Below are 19,736 nucleotides of genomic sequence, written 5' to 3' on the forward strand. Positions count from 1 at the left end.
CCTCCTGTGCCACTGGGACAGCCAGTCCAGATAAATCACCAGGTTGCCCAGCAGGGTATAGTAATTTCCTTTGCTAATTCTCCTGAACATCCCACTGAAGAAGTTCCTAGGAAGAAAAAGTACAAAATGAGGCACTGAGACTCTCCACAAGAGTCGGTCACAGAGGATACTGACTGTGATGAGGGGGAAGGGTCCCAAAGATCACTATCCGACAGTGTCTCATTTGGAGACATTTTAGAACTTCTAAAGTAAAGGGATGGTTGGTCACCTGACAACCCTTCCCAAGATGAGTCTGTATTCCTGAATGCTTTTGAAGCTGGCCCATCTACCACCTGGGTCACTCCACTTGGTGATGAGCTCATTCATTTGGTCTCTTGATGAGTGTGGAAGGAGCCTGACACCATTGAGACTGTTCCCAAGAGATCAGGTAGGATTCTGGCACTATTGAAGGAGTTGTAGAAGCAGCTGTAAAGAAGGAACTAGTGGAACAAAGTTCCCCTGTCCAACCCCCTAACAAAGAGTCCAGGGCACTGGACAAATTCAGGAATCATGTCTATACTTCAACAACCTTTGCTGTTTGGTCACTGAATTATTTGGCACAGTTCACAAGACTCCAGAGGGATTTGATTAAAGAACTTAACACATGCCCCACTGGGATCATATTTTCCTAGGCAGAGAGCACTATTGTATCGCAGTTGGCTACCCTCCAATCCATTTCAAAGTGGTCCAGGAGACTTCTTTTATGCAGCCGAAGGTACCTCACAGGCAGCAGGTTTTGGCATTTCCATTAGGAGACGTGCTTGGGTGTGCTTGTGTGATTTTGCAGAGCCCTTTAAATCTTCCTTCAGCAATGCTCTTTTTGACAGAAGTTCCTTATCTGGCTCCAAGGTAAAAGACCAGCTCTCTCACTGTGAGCAAGAAAGTAAAAACCTATCTGCTGTGGGAAGATGTTTATTGATCCCTCAATGGACCTTTTCTAGGAACCAATGAAGTGGATGAAAAATGTGGTTCAGAAAGTCCCAGCATCCCTTCAAAGATCCATGTGCGGGGACTCTAATGGAGCATGCTGCCCCTATGGCAGAGGTGGCCTGCAGAATCAGGGATCTAGAAATAATTTCTCTGACATATCCTACCAGTGCTCCTGAAAGGAGGCCTGACTGTTCCTCTGTGGAGGCAGTTGGGGGTCATTTAATCCTGCACCATAGAGCCTGGCTAGAAATTACAAAAGATTCATTGGTGCAGAGGATTAATTCCAGAGGTTATATAATACCCTTTTCCCTACCATCCCATTTAGTAGTAAACAAAATCCCAGATGCTTCACCCAGTCAAAGGGAAGCAGAAGCACTAGAAGTAAACAAGCTTCTAGAAAAAGAGTTGTCCAAAATTCTACCCAGACCAGAGGGAGTCTGGACCTTAGTCAAGATTCTCTTTAGTGCCAAAGAAAACAGGGGACTGGAGACCAGTTTTGGATCTCAGCAATCTGAACAAGTCAATTCAGTAAACAAAGTTCCCAATGGTCACAGTTCAGTCCATTCTGCCTTTTCTGCACAAGGATGCATACTATCATATCAGAATAAATAGACAGTCAAGGAGATATCTATGCTTCTGGCTGGGAGCCAGTCATTACCAATTCAGAACTCTGCCCCTTGGTCTCACCACATCCCTCAGGGTGTTCACCAAGTGTATGGCAGTAGCAGCAGCTCACTTGAAACTTCAGGGATTCTGGGTGTTTCTATATTTGGATGATTAGCTCATAACTGCTCCAACCAGGCATCATCTGATCAAAGCACGAAACTATGTACTCCAGTTAAGCTCTCACCTGGGAATTACTATCAGTCACAAGAAATCTCAGCTCGAACCAACTCAAATATGGGAGTTCAATGGTGCCTTGTTCAATATGTTATTTATGACAGCCTCTCTCCCTCTATCAAGGGTTCAAACCATTTGATTCCATGTCTAAAAGATCATTCGAAGCTCTTCTCCTTCAACTTGACTGATCCTCCAATCATTGGGGTCCATGTCTGTGGCAGTCATTCTGGTAACGTTAGCAAGGTACCACATGAGGATCCTTCAGTGGACCATAGCAACTCAGTGGTCCATTCCTCACCAGGCTTTATCCAGTCAGATCAAGATAACACGGTCTTGCAAACATTACGCTCTGTGGTGGTTGCATTCTTATCAGATGCTAGAAGGGCATATTTCTGTTCTCCGCCAGCCCGATGCCATAGTGACCACAGAGACTTCCCAGATCGGGGGGGGGGGGGCATTTCTTGGAAAGACAGTCCAAGGCACATGGTCACCCAAAAAGGCCAATACCCATATCAGTGTTCTGGAAATGACAGCTGTCCTCCTAGCAATGCAGGCCTTCCAAGACACTTTCCCCTCCAGGACTATTGAGATCCAGACAGACAATATGTCAGTGATCTGGTACGTTAACAAACAAGGGGAAACCATATCTTACCCCCCCTGTGTTGAGAAGGCATGAGAGCGTGGCAATGAGCAATCTCATTCAATTGGTTTCTTGTAGCAGAACACATTCCACAGAAATCCAGAATGATTACAAACAAGTTAAGTAGGTCAATTCTAATGCCTCATCAGTGGCCCCTCAAATTGAAGGTTGTGGAAAGGATTTTCCACCAATGGGGTTCAGCCATGCTACAATCTCTTTGCATCTCCCCTCAACAGCAAGTGCTGCAGGTTGTCTGCCTTGATCCCTCTGCTGGAGAATCATCAAAGGATACTCTAATTCATGATTGGTTCCCTGGTCTCCTTTACGCCTACCCCCATTACCCCTAATCCCCAAATTTCTACAGAAAGCATCTCAGTTGAAGAGCAGAGTTATCCTCATTTCCTCTTACTGGCCTTGCCAGATTAAGTTTTCCTTTCTTTGGTCTCATCTGCTTTACCCCCCCCCCCCCATGGATTTTAGATCCAATTCCAGACCTTTTGTGTCACCCGACAGACATCTCACATCCAGACATTCCATGTCTAAAGTTGACCAAATGGTTTCTCCACGTCTGTTTATTGCTAGACAGCCCAGGCTCTCCTCCCCTGTCCGTCACATTCTCTTATCTTCCCACAAAGCTTCTACTAGAAAACTTTACAGAAGTAAATGAAAAAGATTTGTCTTTTAGGCACAGCAAAAAGACTTGGGTCCTTTTTCAGCACTGCTTCCTAAAGTTCGTGAATTTTTAGATGCAATTTTCAATGAAGATGCCAGCTCTTCTATTGTTAAAGTACAACTAGCTGCCATTTTCAATTTTCAAATAGGAGTAAATAACTCATATTTAGCTTTCTCCAAACTTTGTAAAGCCTTTCTAAGAGGAACTATTCTTCTTAGACCCCCATTAAAAGATCCCACTCCTCCATGGGATTTAAACATTGTTTTACACTTTTTATCACAGTCTCCGCTTAAACCATAAGCTAATTGTGAACTAAAGTTTTTGTCACGGAAAACTATCTTTTTAGTGGCCATTACCTCTGCTAGAAAATTTTCAGAACTACATGCTCCGTCATTCAAACTTCCTTACTTGATTTTTCATAAGGATATGGTTTCCTTATGAATCACTCCTTCTTTTCTTCCTTTGCTGTCTGAATCCAATATTAATCAGGTTATCAGTCTTCCAGTTTTCTTTCCAAAATTCTCAAATAAAGGAGAGTACATGTTATACCTTTTGGATGTTCACAAACAATTACAGTTTTATCTACATAGACCCCAAAATTTGAGGAAATCAGAAACAGTTGTTTCTTTTTCAGAATCATAATTAAGCAAACCAGTTTCTAAAGTGACTTTAGCTAGATGGCTAACTGATTGTATTACTTTTGTTTACGAAAAATTGGGTTTGTCTTTATCAAAACCATCAAAAGCTGGTTCCACCATATCTATGGCAACTATTTCAGCCTTTTTATCTAGTTCTTCATTGAATGATATTTGTGCAGTCACAACCTGGGCTAATCCTCATACCTTTATTGCTCATTACAAACTGGATCCGGTCTCTAGGGGAGGAGCAGCCTTTGGCTCAGCAGTGCTCAGGAATATCCTTCCTTAGAGTTGTCCCAGGATGTAGCTAGCTGGCAAGTCTGCCCAACTGCTCAGGAATTAATGAAAATAACAATGCCAGATAAAAAAGTTATGTACTCACCGTAACATTCCATTTGTGTTGTCCATTTTCATTCTTCCTCAACTTCCCTCCCTCCAATTGAAAGATGTTGAAGGAACGAAAGCTCCTTTTTTGAGTTCCAGATGCTGTTGTTTTAGAATTGCCTAATGCTTACAGGCTTAAGGGGCAGCAACCAAGATCTGAGGTATGTTAGATAACTAGGGCATTATGGATAAGGGAGGCATTTGAGAGTTTCAGTGTTCCACTAGTCAGAAAAAGCAGCTGAGTTGGGTTTAGATCCAAACCTCAGATCCAACAGTTGAGGAATAATGAAAATGAACAACAGAGATGGAATGTTATGGTGAGTACATAACTTTTTTTTGTGTGTATGTGTGGCAGTTAGAGGTTACTGACAATGGAGGAGGATTATTCTGGATGTATTTATATCCCACCTAAAAGTGCTTTTATGGAGCTTAAGAAACTTTTGGGAGAAATATTCAGCTTTCACGAAGGAATAATAATTTTTGGTGGGGACTGGTACTTGATTTGTAGCAGTGAAAATGTATCTAGGGGACCTAAAAGGGGAAATATAATAAAAGAGGGTAGATTTCTGAAGGAAGAAAACTTTGAAAATATTTGGTATGGAAGATGTGACTTAAGTAGTAGGAACTCTGAGAGAATTTACATATTATTCCCCAAGGTACAATAACTGGGCTAGATTAGACAGAATTTATATTTCACAGGAACACATCTAATAGCTATTTCAGAACATGTGCTAGTAAAACTAAGATAAAAATGCAGGGTAATGAATTACAAATGAGATACTGCTGCTTCCCCACCTACGTGTTACAAAGAGAGGAATTTGAAATTATTTGGGAGTTACTAGGGAAGATAGAAAGTTCTTCAGAAGTTATAGCTAGTGAGTAAGATAAAATAAAAGTCAAATTTAAAAATAAGATAGAAATAAAAGAAAATGAGATATGGTTAAGAAGTAACAAGACTTATTTACAGAGGTTGACAAAGTTTAACATATTACAGCATAAGGGGTATCTCACAGAACAAGAAAAGGTGAAAATACAAAGTGCTAATAAAGTAAGGGAGTATCTGTATAATATGCATGAGTTTAGAAAGACTGCAGTTAAGTAACTCTTTTTTGATAACTGCAGAGCAGAAAAACTTTTAACACAATGATTTAGACTACAGAAAGGGCTGTTGCTACACTTAGGGAGCCTGTAAGAAGAAAAATAACCAGGGATCCTGTATAGGTATTGGAGATATTTCATAAATTTTATGAAAATTTGTATAAAGCAGAGGAATGCAGAAATCAAGAAAAAGCACAAATGGAAATATTTACAGTAGACTTAGCTATGCCAATGTTAGAAGTAGATGAGGCTCAAAGATTAGTAGTTAAGGGAGGACGCAAGACAAAAATGATGATGTTTAATCAATTTGCAGGAAAGTCTCCAGGAATAGATGTTATTCCTGTGGAAGTTTGGAAGTTAGAAGTGAAAAAGATCTGGAAGGCTTTGTTTAACAGTATTTTAAAAGGAAGGGGAGTCAACAGCATCCTGGAAGAAATCTATGGTGGATGTAATACCTAAAACCAGCAAAGACCTGACCCATCAAGCACAGCTTAATATGGACCCATTTCAATTTTAAAACATGATTATAAAGAGTTTGTGCTTGTAATAGCTAAAAGATTTGCAAAGTTGTTGCCAAAATTGATAGATATAGATGACTGTGGTACTGTGGAGGGAGCCAAACGTTTGTCAACATTAGAAGGACAATGATGATCTGTTGGGAAGCAATATGCAAGAAAATACCACTGATGACATTTGGTCTTGATGCAGGGAAAGCATTTAACAGAGTAAACTGGGATATTATGAGTATGCTAATGGAAGCATGTGCATTCACAGATACAATAATAAGGTTAATTAGGAGGACATATGGGGGATCGGAGGCAAAAATTAAAGTGAAGAGTTCCTCTCTGAAAGGTTATGTCTGAACAGAGGAATCAGACAGAGGAATCAGGCAGGGTGTCCTCTTTCTCCTTTATTTGTGTTACATATACTGTAGATCCATTGGCAAACAAAATAAGGGACTCAAAAATTCAAGGATATAATTGGTACGGTAATTGAGAAACGTTGGCTTTATTTGCAGATGATACTATTTTATACCCGATAAAACCAGAAAAGATCATCTCTGTATTGTGGAACATTCTGTGGCAGTTTCAAGATTTTTCAGGTTATAAAATTAATAAAGATAAATAAAAGGCTGTAACTGTAAACAATGTACACACACATGAACTGGTTCATTAGTACACATATTTATGGGGACATGATAAAATTAAGTACTTAGGAGTATGGGTTGAATAGTGGTTCTGTTTTGTCAGCTAAGGATATGTGGGAAGAGAATGAACAAAAGATAATGCAAAAACTGAGAAATTGGAAGTGTTTGTTTATGGATATGGATAGCAAGATACAAGCAATGAAAATGTTTGTAGTCCCTTTAGTTTTATGTACAGGCTGGGCATATTTTTTATCAACCAGAGGAGAAGTTGTGGACAGTGATTAATAAATAGTTGAGAGATTTTATCTGGAAGAGGAAGTGGACAAGGTTCAAGTGGGATAAGGTGTTCCTTACAATAGAATAGGGTGGTTTAGGATTACCTGATTTGAATGGATATTTTAGAGCTGCACAGTTAAGGCTTATGTACATAAACCAAACCAGTGGTCTGAGTGCCCAAGATAAAAACTGGTAAACCTGAAATAAGGCACACACGGAGCTCAGCAAAATGGACAACTGCTTTAATGAACAAGCACAAAAACAATCCACAGGAAGCTAAATCACAGCAGCACAGCACAGCAAACGAAATTACAAAGCACAAGCAACAGCACAATAACGCTGTAAAGTTAATCCACATACGTTTTCGTCACAATAACTTCATCAGATATCTAACCTCTCTTCCTTTGATGAATAAATAAACTAATCTAATTCAAATGAACCAATGAGTGAACAAATTCAATTACACATGCAAAATGCATTAAAACACATGAACCTTAAAGGTGAATCTAAAAGTTAAAACCAAAAGTATATATAATAAATAGATGTGTATATATATTTTGTTATATAAAATGCTTCAAACATAAGCCTTAGTTAAAATTGCTTTGTTAAATATAAGTATTATCAGCACAAACCTGAAATGCTTCTAAAAATGTTTTTTTCAAAAGCAGAAGCCAAATTGAATCCAAAATACAATGAAATAACACCATCTTGTGGAAATTAAATTAAATGCATATTCATCTTGTTAAGATAAATACATGCATTATTATTAAACTAAACCATAAAATGCTTGCATATATAATATCTAAAATTATTTAAAAATATAAATATTATAATAATGATATAGTATAATTTAGATGATCTCAATTTCAGCACAGGTTTCAAGGATAACATTTCATTTAAACCAGGGGCAGAACTTGCATCAAGAATAATTTGCCAATATAGCTCCCTATATTCCAACCGAGTCTCCCAAGGCCCTCCCCTGGGGTGTCGTGGGACTACTTCTATAACAAAAAACTGAAATTTAGCTTTGCCACAATTGTTTTGATGTTTAGACAGAGCATTATTATCTTTTCTTTTCCTTATCTCATATAAATGCTCGTAAATTCTCTGCCTCAATTTCCTCTCGGTCTTGCCAACGTAAAAAGAATCACAGATTTGACTTGTAGCAATATAATTCGCACCTGTGGTATTACAGTTGGCAAAACCTTGAGTAGTAATATACTTGTTCCTCTTTTTCAAAAGAATAGAATCACCTTCCTTGATGTTAATGCAATATGGGCAACGCCCGCATTTTCGTTTCCCTTTTTTGTCATTGTTATTGGTGGGGTTAAGGAAGTTTGTCCCTTCCAATATATTCTTGATGTTACGTCCCTTCCTATATACACATTTAAATGGATTTTCAAAGGTATGATTTAAATCAGACAAACTAGCAAATTTTTTCCATTCTTTACTAAGAGTACTTCTCACCAGATTACTCTCCCCGTCAAAAAGTGGTAAACATGGCAGAATGAAAACCTTTTTGTAAAGTTGTAGCACTAGCAGAGTTTGCCTCAATATTTTGTACTTCCAGTGTAGGTAGGGGTACACCCAAAATTGGAGCAAATCTTCCTGTTCTTCCTTCCATAACCTCTACAATAATTGATGCTAGGAGATCTGTTGGGTACCCCCTTGCTCCAGACTTACTCTTAATAAATTTACATTCAGTATTAAAATCCAGATCGTCTGACGTCATCCTACTGGCTCTCACCAACTGACTTTAACTATTGCTCTTTTTTGAAAATGTGGGTGAGAGCTTGTATAATGCAAGTAAGCATTAGAAAACATATCTTTTCTAAAAATTTTTGATTTAAAACCTTCCCCCATTCTCTGTATATTTACATCTAAAAAACACAATTCGATTTCATCTACTTTATAGGTGAATTTTAAGAAATTAGTTGTATTTGAAATATAATCAAAAAATTCCATGAATTTTTCCAGGGTATTGTTCCAAAAAAGACAAACATCATTCAGGAAGCGCCCATAGTAGTTCCAATATTGTTTAAAATCGGAATTGTGAACAAATTTTTCTTCCCAGTGCAATAAAATGATGTTGGCATATATAGGTGCACAATGGGCACCCATAGCTATGCCTTTAGATTGTCTAAAATATTCCCCTTGGAAGAATATAAAATTATTGTTTAAAATCAGTTCCATTAAAACAAGGCATGTACGAAATACCTTGAAAGAAATATTATTATTGCTTCCCAAAAACTCTTCAAACCAAACTAAACCTATCTCGTGAGGAATACACGTAAAAAGGTCCACAACATCCAAAGTGATAAAACTAGAGGTGTCAACCTGTTTAGAATTATAATGCCTTAAAAAATCCCAAGAATCCTTTAACACATTAGGATGTTCCATCACCACGTTCTTGAGATGTACATCTACGTATTTTGCCAGTGGAGGAGTAATAGAACCCTCCGCAGATACAGTAGGTCTGAGAGGAGGGTCATCAGGATTTTTTGTGGACCTTTGGTATACCAAAAATGCAAGGCACTTTGGGTAGTTCAACATGTAAATAATGATATGTTTCCAGATCAATAAGCCCCTCTAAAACTAAATCATTCAAACAGAGGAAAAGTTTTTTATAAGCAATATGAATTTCATTCATAGACACTCTCTCATAGGTATATTGGTCATTTAACAAATCAAACATTTTTCCTCATAATTAATATGATCCATAAAAACCACCCCACCTCCCTTATCAGGCTTCATAATTCTAAGATTTTTATTCTCTCTACATAAACTGAGTGTATGCATTTCTTCCGTAGAAAGGTTTGGACTAACCTTGTACTTGTTTATCTCTTAGCTCCTTTTCAACCAAAACCTCAAAATTCCTAAGCTGGGGGTGAGGGGGCGGATTGAACGTACTCTTCTTTGTTAAAACAGTGGTATTTTTTCTTATGTTACCATTAAAAAATACCTCTAAATGTTTCTGCCTAATAAAAAGCTTAAAATCCACTAATAACTTTGCTATATTGGCCTTAACGTTAGGAATAAAAGTAAAACCTTTAGTAAATAAGTTGAAATGACCCTTTGTAATGGGAGTAAGGGTATAATTAAAAATGTGAAAACCATTGTAACTAAACATACATTTATTAATCACTATTTCATCTGAAGGAATTACCTCCATGGTACCTTTCGACCCCTCTGGTTCTGATAACCGTACCTGTAGTCTACTGGGTCCTTGTTCTTGAGTCTCTCTGATCTCCTTGGGGAGGGAAACTCTAAAGGGTCATGTATGTCATAACTATTAAACTGAGTTTCAGCTGGTAAATTGTGATACCCCATGTCTCTTTCACCTCTATACTCATGTGGTTTATTGTGAAAATTACCCCATGTGTTCTTTGGTTTAGGGTATTGCGTATTGTTTTTGTACTCCTTTACATCCCTTTCCACCTTTCTAAATTTTCTTTCATAAATCCTAGTATATTTTACTTCTACATCTTTCAACATTTCATGATATTTAACTCTTTCACACTCAATGCCAAACATTAAATCAGTGACAATCTTATTATTAGTAATTTCAATCTGAGAAAACATTTTATCCATTTCTAACTCATTGTTTCTAATTATAGCCTTCATAATTTCAAACCCACATTTATCAAATGCATAAATAAGGTCCTTATGAAAGTCTGAGTTTTCCACAACATTGTTGGGGTATTTACACACCCGAAGACCTTTAGGAATAATGTTCAATTGCAAACAATGTTTAAGATACATGTTGTCCATTTCCAATGCTTTAAACTTAAAAAGCATATTATCCAAGTCCGAAATTAAAGTGGTGTAGCTACCACTATAATTATTGTGTTGAGGTATAGGCATCTGTTTAAAATCAAGTTTAAAATCAAGAATATCTTTGAATAGTGCCTGCATTATTTTGATGTACAACACCCGTTGAAGTTGCAATACTTCCATTCTCAGGTTTCAAAACTGAAGTTCCAGATGAACTTGCTGGTAAAGAAATATTAGGAAAACCATCCAAGCTCTTACGATGAGGCTGGACACCCTGGCCATACTGTGAATCTAATTGGGAAATGGTTCCTTCATTCGAAGCTGAACTGGCGAGTCTCTCCTGGTTACAGGGAATCGAAGATATCAAAGTTTGTGTTAAGGGTGTAAGCAAGCCCACAAGTTGGGATATCTGACCTACGAGCTTCTGAAGCTCCCCCAGTTCACCTCCTTTAACTGCAGTTGCAGTTGTTTCAATAACAGAAGCGTCCGATGCAGAGGATTCCATGACCACACAAAAAAACAATAAACCAAACCAGTGGTCTGAGTGCCCAAGATAAAAACTGGTAAACCTGAAGTAAGGCACACACGGAGCTCAGCAAAATGGACAACTGCTTTAATGAACAAGCACAAAAACAATCCACAGGAAGCTAAATCACAGCAGCACAGCACAGCAAACGAAATTGCAAAGCACAAGCAACAGCACAATAACGCTGTAAAGTTAATCCACATACATTTTCGTCACAATAACTTCATCAGATACCTAACCTCTCTTCCTTTGGTGAATAAACAAACTAATCTAATTCAAATGAACCAATGAGTGAACAAATTCAATTACACATACAAAATGCTTTAAAACACATGTATCTTAAAGGTGAATGAATCTAAAAAGTTAATATTAATAATTAGTATATATAATAAATAAATATGTGTATATATATATATATATATATATATATATATATATATATATAGTTATATAAAATGCTTCAAACATAAACCTTATTTAAAATTGGTTTGTTAAATAGAAGTATTACCAGCACAAACCTGAAATGCTTCTAAAAATGTTTTTTCGAAAGCAGAAGCTAAATTGAATCCAAAATACAATGAAATAGCACCATCTTGTGGAAATAAATTAAATGCATGTTCATCTTGTTAAGATAAATACATGTATTATTATTAAAATAAACCATAAAATGCTTGCATGTATAATATATAAAATTATTTAAAAATATAAATATAAATATTATAATAATAACATATTATAATTTAGCTGATCTCAATTTCAGCACAGGTTTCAAGGATAACATTTAATTTAAACCAGGGGCAGAACTTGCATCAAGAATAATTTGCCAATATAGCTCCCTATATTCCAACCGAGTCTCCCAAGGCTCTCCCCTGGGGTCTCGTGGGACTACTTCTATGACAAAAAACTGAAATTTAGCTTTGCCACAATTGTTTTGATGTTTAAACAGAGCATTATTATCTTTTCTTTTCCTTATCTCATATAAATGCTTGTAAATTCTCTGCCTCAATTTCCCCTCGGTCTTGCCAACGTAAAAAGAGTCACAGATTTCACATGTAGCAATATAAGTCACTCCTGTGGTATTACAGTTGGCAAAACCTTGAGTAGTAATATACTTGTTCCTCTTTTTCAAAAGAATAGAATCACCTTCCTTGATGTTAATGCAATATGGGCAACACCCGCATTTTCGTGTCCCTTTTTTGTTATTGTTAATTAGTGGGGTTAAGGAAGCTTGTCCCTTCCAATATATTCTTGATGTTCCGTCCCTTCCTATATACACATTTAAATGGATTTTCAAAGATGATTTAAATCAGACAAACTAGCAATTTTTGTCCATTCTTTACTAAGAATACTTCTCACCAGATTACTCTCCCTGTCAAAAGTGGTAAACATGGCAGACTGAAAGCCTTTTTCTAAAGTTGTGGCAATAGCAGTGTTTGCCTCAATATTTTGTACTTCCAATGTAGGTAGGGGTACACCAAAAATTGGAGCAAATCTTCCTGTTCTTCCTTCCTTAACCTCTACAATAACTGATGTTAGGAGATCTATTGGCTACCCCCTTGCTCCAAACATACTCTTAATAAATTCATGGAATTTTTTGATTATATTTCAAATACAACTATTTTTTTTAAATTTACCTATAAAGTAGATGAAGTCGAATTGTGTTTTTTAGATGTAAATATACAGAGAATGGGGGAAGGTTTTAAATCAAACATTTTTAGAAAAGATACATTTTCTAATGCTTACTTACATTATACAAGCTCTCACCCACATTTTCAAAAAAGAGCAATAGTTAAAGGTCAGTTGGTGAGAGCCAGTAGGATGACGTCAGACGATCTGGATTTTAATACTGAATGTGAATTTATTAAGAGTATGTTTGGAGCAAGGGGGTACCCAATAGATCTCCTAATGTCAGTTATTGTAGAGGTTAAGGAAGGAAGAACAGGAAGATTTGCTCCAATTTTGGGTGCACCCCTACCTACATTGGAAGTACAAAATATTGAAGCAAACACTGCTATTGCCACAACTTTAGAAAAAGGTTTTCATTCTGCCATGTTTACCACTTTTGATGGGGAGAGTAATCTGGTGAGAAGTATTCTTAGTAAAGAATGGAAAAAATTTGCTAGTTTGTCTGGTTTAAATCATATCTTTGAAAATCCATTTAAATGTGTATATAGGAAGGGATGTAACATCAAGAATATATTGGAAGGGACAAACTTCCTTAACCCCACTAATAACAATAACAAAAAAAGGGACACGAAAATGCGGGCGTTGCCCATATTGCATTAACATCAAAGAAGGTGATTCTATTATTTTGAAAAAGAGGAACAAGTATATTACTACTCAAGGTTTTGCCAACTGTAATGCCACAGGAGTGATTTATATTGCTACATGTGAAATTTGTGACTCTTTTTACGTTGGCAAGACCTAGAGGAAATTGAGGCAGAGAATTTACGAGTATTTATATGAGATAAGGAAATTGAAAGATAATAATGCTCTGTTTAAACATCAAAACAATTGTGGAAAATCTAAGTTTCAGTTTTTTGTCATAAAAGTAGTCCCACGAGACCCCAGGGGAGGGCCTTGGGAGACTCAGTTGGAATATAGGGAGCTATATTGGCAAATTATTCTTGATGCAAGTTCTGCCCCTGGTTTAAATGAAATGTTATCCTTGAAACCTGTGCTAAAATTGAGATCAGCTAAATTATAGTATGTTATTATAATATTTATATTTTTAAATAATTTTATATATTATATATGCAAGCATTTTATGGTTTATTTTAATAATAATAATACATGTATTTATCTTAATAAGATGAACATGCATTTAATTTAATTTCCACAAGATGGTGCTATTTCATTGTATTTTGGATTCAATTTAGCTTCTGCTTTTGAAAAAAAAACATTTTTAGAAGCATTTTAGGTTTGTGCTGGTAATACTTGTGTTTAACAAAGCAATTTTAACTAAGGTTTATGTTTGAAGCATTTTATATAACAAAATATATATACATATATATTTATTATATCTATTTATTATATATACTTTTGGTTTTAACTTTTAGATTCATTCACCTTTAAGGTACATGTGTTTTAAAGCATTTTGCACATGTAATTGAATTTGTTCACTCATTGGTTCATTTGAATTAGATTAGTTTATTTGTTCACCAAGGGAAGAGAGGTTGGGTATCTGATGAAGTTATTGTGACGAAAACGTATGTGGATTAACTTTACAGCATTATTGTGCTGTTGCTTCTGCTTTGCAATTTCGTTTGCTGTGCTGTGCTGCTGTGATTTAGCTTCCTGTGGATTGTTTTTGTGCTTGTACATTAAAGCAGTTGTCCATTTTGCTGAGCTCCGTGTGTGCCTTACTTTAGGCTTATGTACATAAAGCAAGAAGGAAGCTATAGTTTAAACTGGAAAGGGATAATGAAGCAGGGGACATTAAAGAAATAAGGGAGTAGAATTTTGGATGCAGATCCTAGAGAATAACACCAGTTTTACAAAATATTATATTTATAAAGTAGCTTAAAGTATTGTAAGAACTAAGTCAACAGCAGAATGGAGGAAGAAGATTCTGCCGATAGGGATGTCTGCAGTTAATGATACAGAGAATAAGCAAGAGGGGCCTAGAATTTACTTGAGAACATTGGTAAAGGAACCAAAGTACTGGGAGAAAATAAATATAGAGGGAAAGGTAATAGAGTGGGAAGAGGCCAATAAGACATTTGGACTGCAGGCTAGCAATTGCCTTCCAAATTAGGGATTGATATCGGAGTATAGGTAAAGAGAAAGGGGTAGGGGAATCCTAAGTGAAATACCTGCTCTAGTAGAGTATTTAGTTGAATCTAGAACAGAAGCTGCTTTTAAAAAAGGGATAATTAGTAGTGTATATAAAGTATTGTATGATAATTATAGGACTAAAATCAGAGGAGGTTAGAAAAGATTGAGAAGAGAGACTGCATAAGCAATTCATAAAGAAACAATGGGAGGACATATGTATGGCTCTCAAATATGTAACACAATCTAGAAGATTCAGGATTCTTTCTTGGAAGTTTTTGCATAGGTACTTTTATACCCCAAGCAGACTCCAAAGAACTTTTCTTCAGGTAGATGGCAAATGTTGGAGGTATGATAGGGAAGAAAAAGAAAACTGGGAAAATATGTTTTGGGAGTTTAATGAACTGGCAGACTTTAAAAATTCCCTACAGAATACTGTGTGAGATATATTGGGCGAACAAATGGATGTAAATAAGGAAATGATTTTTGAGCCGGGATGCAGGATCTGAATTGCCCAGACATAATAGGGCATTGTTAAGTTTAATCCTGGTGGCTGCCAAAAAGGCAATTACTAGAAAATGGAAAGCTCAGTCTAAGCCAATTGTATTTGAGGTAGTAAATGTTGTAACAGAGATAAAAGAATTGGAAATGGATCTTTAGAAAAGTGTTGGAGGAAATTCCATAAAAAATGGAAATTGTGGGAACACTACATGCAGAATAATGTTTTGGAGGATGAGTGATCAATTTATGTAATGCTGGATTGGTAATAATTGTATAAATGTGAGCATGTTGACATTGTTTGTTTATGTCTTAAGTGATAATTCAATAAAGGTGTTAAAAATTATCCTTTCATAAAAAAATAAAATCCTTTCTTAAACTTGGTTGTCATAAAGGGTGAGATCTTTACCTCTCAAGAATAAGATATAGGGTTCGAGCCTGCCATCTGGCTAATGCCTGTGTGAATAAAATACAGTTGTTTGACCTAGTTACTGTAGCAATGGATTAGGGTAGATCAGAACACACCCAAGGCATTTAACATAATCCTATTCTCAGTTATTGTAGATGAACTCTCCTAGCTAAATATAGATCCCTAAACATCTCATTGGATAGCAAATTGATTCACAAAAATAACCCAGTTTTTAAAGGGTGGTGTCTCTATCTCCTCTAAAACACCTGTCAGTAGTGGTGTTCCACAAGGTTCAGTCCTTGGACCCCTTTTCTTTAGCATTTACTTCTCGGAGGTCAAATCTAATGTTAAGGGTTTATGGCTGACCAAATTTGCAAATGATTGCAAACTTCATGCCATCATAAACTCCCCAGAGGACACTGATCTTGTAAGAGGGCCTTCCCAAACAAACAGTTGGTGTTAAAACCATGGACTAAAACAAAATGTCAAGTAATGTATAATCATATCCTTGTTAAGTATAAGTCCCCTTGTAACCATCACATTGACAACATACCCCTGAAAAACGAATCCTATTCGGGGATATGAGAACCTATGATGACAACAAACTGCTCTTTTACCAGCATTCATCTACTATTGTAAGAAAGTTGTTTTTCATTTGCACCTTATTCTTCGAAGTATAGCATCCAGGTCCAGGGATGTAATCATTCCACTGTATACAACCTTTATTAGGCTAATCATTGAATATAGTGCCCCTTTTGGTACACACTTGTCCAAATGCTTGTCACAACTGGAATGACCACAATGCTTCCTCAACAAGAAAGCCAAGGTCCTAATCATAAAAATGTAGACCATATTAAAGCCTTGTCCCCTCTTCTTGGTATGATATACACTACTGAGACCTTATTATACATTCACAAGTCCAATGGTGGCATAAACACAGGCTCAAGGGAACTAATGTTCTGCAACATAAATAGAACATGTCAAATTGATCATAATAACACCTGTTTGTTAAACAGGTAGGCCCACTGGACACACAGTCCCTTTTCAGGGAAGACCCAGGAACAATGACTAGTTAAATGACTTGTTTGGGTTTGAACAGGAAGCATATTAGGGCTAAGGCAGTCGAACTCTGTACCACTGGAACTAAAACTCACAACTTTAACCTGTACATCAGTTGCCAGACTATGACGGGTATCACAGATAATTCCACTTCTTTAGAACCATCTTCCACTACACTTAAAGTGCCTCTCTTACTTTATTCAAATGTAATTTGGATGAATGGATGGGTAAAGGCAAATTCACTCTGTTTAATATGCTTGTCCCTCATGGATATGGGCAGCATGTAACTGTCCCAACATATCTTGTTTTGCCCATTTCTGAGTTATTTATTCACAAAAGTATAAGGAGTAAAATCTACCATGAGAATGTAAAGCTGTGCACCTTAAGGTCCTTGCAGATCAGTAGCCTAGTAAGCACCTATGAACCTGTGTTGTGTACACTGAAGAATAAACATAATTTAATTTTAAAACAGCAGGTAGGTTATTTATGCACTTGCTGATAGTAGTAGTAATATATATGGCTGCAAGTATATACATTTTCCGGGTTTATATTTCGACAGACAATAGAACAGTGCACTATTCTTAAACCAATTTTCTTTTTAGCATGTTTGGTTTTGAGATGGAACTGTTGTCATACAAATTATTATATTTAATTTTTACCTGCATGTTGATGTACTTGAATTTAATATATGAAGTTGTGAGTGGGGCAGTGGTGCAGAGAGTAGCTCTGCTGCCTTATATTGCTTAGTTTTCCAGTTTGATTCTTAGCTGGGATACCTTCTGTGCAGTCTGCATGTCCTGTTTGTGTCTGTAAGGGTTTTCACTAGGTATTGCCATTTCTTCCTTTGTGTTTAAGATTTGCCACTCATGAGAAGGTGAGCCTTAAAATTTCTTGTAGCTCTGCGAGGATGTAGGTGTGTGTTTCTGTTGTGTATGCTCTTTAGTGGGGTGGCACCTCATCCAAGATCAGTTTCTTTGTCATGCACTGCTGAGTGCTAAAATAATGCTGGATTGGCTTTGGTTCCCCTATGACCCTGAATTAGATTGTTATAGTTGTTTGTATGTTACTTATATCCCCTCGTATGTTAAAATATTTCATTAGAAAGCTTTATGATGTTGTATAAAACTAGTAAACAAATTAATCTAAAATAAATTATTTTATGAATATATTCATTAGAAAGAACAACTCTATTTTATCTTGGTTTGCTAATTTGATTATTTTTCATCAACCACATTTGATAATCTTGCAGGATTTTCAACTATTGAGAACCTTGAGGAGTACACAGGGTTGAAGTGCTTATGGCTGGAGTGTAATGGCCTTCAGAAAATTGAGAACTTGAATTCTTTAGTTGATATGCGCTGCCTTTTCTTGCAGCAAAACCTTTTACACAAGATCGAGAACTTGGATGCACTTCAAAAGCTGGACTCTCTGAACCTTAGCAACAACTACATAAAAACAATAGAAAACCTCTGTGAGTATTTCATGAAAACTTACATCAATTTCTTAAAAATGTGTGTTAAACTGTTGCTAAGAAATCCATAATCTGGTGAGCTGACAAATGTTGCTAGTTAACCGAATCATCCATTTGCAAGACTGCATATTCTTATATCCAGATGTTATTGAAAGGTTTGTGATCTGAGAAATCTGGCACACAATGATTTTGCTAAAAGACAATAAGCATCATGGGGAAAATTTTTCTATTGAAAGTTGGTAATTGCTATAAAACAATGAATTGTTTTGCTTCTTGAGTCTGTGGTCACAAGTCTTCTTATTAAAATAATTTGAAACATTTGACTTTTATTTCTTAACATTTGATAAAACCTTTTTTGATGAAACATTACTATTACCTTTTGCTAGCAGGTTTGTTTGAATGTAATCCTGACTTCTACTGCAGCATGACCCTCTATAAGTCTCTACTTCCCCCATCATGGTGCATGCTAAGCATCCCATCAAAGGTATTCTGTATTTGCACTCTCCAAGCTGGGTTGACCAGACTTCTAACTGCAGACTATCAAGATCTGATGGGAAGTGGACAGACAAACTGTCACTGCTACTCTCAGAAGGAAATTATCTTAGTGTAAGAGTTTGGTCACGAACCCTCCCCTTGCATGATGGCATCATTTTTTTGTGCTGGATGAGCAATGAGGCATGGCCTTGAAGGTGTAGCCACACTAGGCTCTGAGAGACCATTCCTCTTGGCCAACCTGCAACCCCAGCCTGGCAGTCTCCTCATGTTCCAACCTCCACCATTGCTATGAAAAACCTTGCTTGACATTCTCAAAACCCCCCCTTCCCATCCTGGGTAGTTATGCCCATTCTGTCTTGCTAGTGCTGTTGTGTGCCTGAGTTCTAGTCGAGTTTTGGCCGCCTGAGAAAGCAGTCAGGGCTTTTTCTTTCTATACCAAGTCAAGGCTAGAAACATCAATATTGAAGAATTGTCCAGCTTCTGTTAAAAAGAAGTTAGTTTTTAACACTTTTAAGCTTATTCTAATTAAAGTATTACTGTTCTGGAATACTGTTAGGTACATCTTCTTGCCTTTTAGTGAAATAATGCACATTAAGGAAAATAAAAAAATAAAAACAAAAGCTAAATAATGAAGTTAAAATGTGCACATATATTTGCATATAGAATTACAGTGGGTGTTTTCAGTGGTCTATTGGGTTAGGAGCACTAAAAGCTATGATGTTATGTTGTCCTAACTCGCCTTCTTGCTGGTTGGGTTCGGAGCCGAAACTCGGCTCCGACTCGGCCTATACTAAAGCTCGAAAGCTTCTACTGGCTCAAGGCTGAGTCCTCTTCCATGGTGCTTAGTGGCTGTTCCCCAGATCTCGTTTGCTGCTTGAAGCTTCAGAATTGTCTACACTGGTTCAGGCTTGTAAAATGTTATATTTTATATCTTTATACCAGTTACCTCCTAATTATTATTTATTATTACTTACTAGTTCTATCGTAATAGCCTTGTGCTATTTGTTTGCTCTCTGACCTTGTATTTTCACCTTTGCGGCTGTTTTTTTCTTTGGGCCTTGTTGT

General features: G+C 36.6%; 1 protein-coding gene across 3 annotated transcripts in view; it reads left to right on the top strand.

Moving 5' to 3' along the window:
* Positions 1-19,736, top strand: part of DNAAF1 (dynein axonemal assembly factor 1) — a 1,332,504-nt gene that overhangs the window by 381,734 nt on the left and 931,034 nt on the right. For all 3 annotated transcript variants that reach the window (XM_044081943.1, XM_044081945.1, XM_044081944.1), the window contains exon 5: positions 17,955-18,176. In XM_044081943.1, coding sequence (XP_043937878.1) covers positions 17,955-18,176 — 222 coding nt within the window. The remainder of the gene's footprint in view (positions 1-17,954; positions 18,177-19,736) is intronic.

The sequence above is a fragment of the Protopterus annectens genome, chromosome 8.part1 (genome assembly GCF_019279795.1).
Source record: "Protopterus annectens isolate FY-2018-M chromosome 8.part1, PAN1.0, whole genome shotgun sequence".
Classification (NCBI taxonomy): Eukaryota; Metazoa; Chordata; order Ceratodontiformes; family Protopteridae; genus Protopterus; species Protopterus annectens.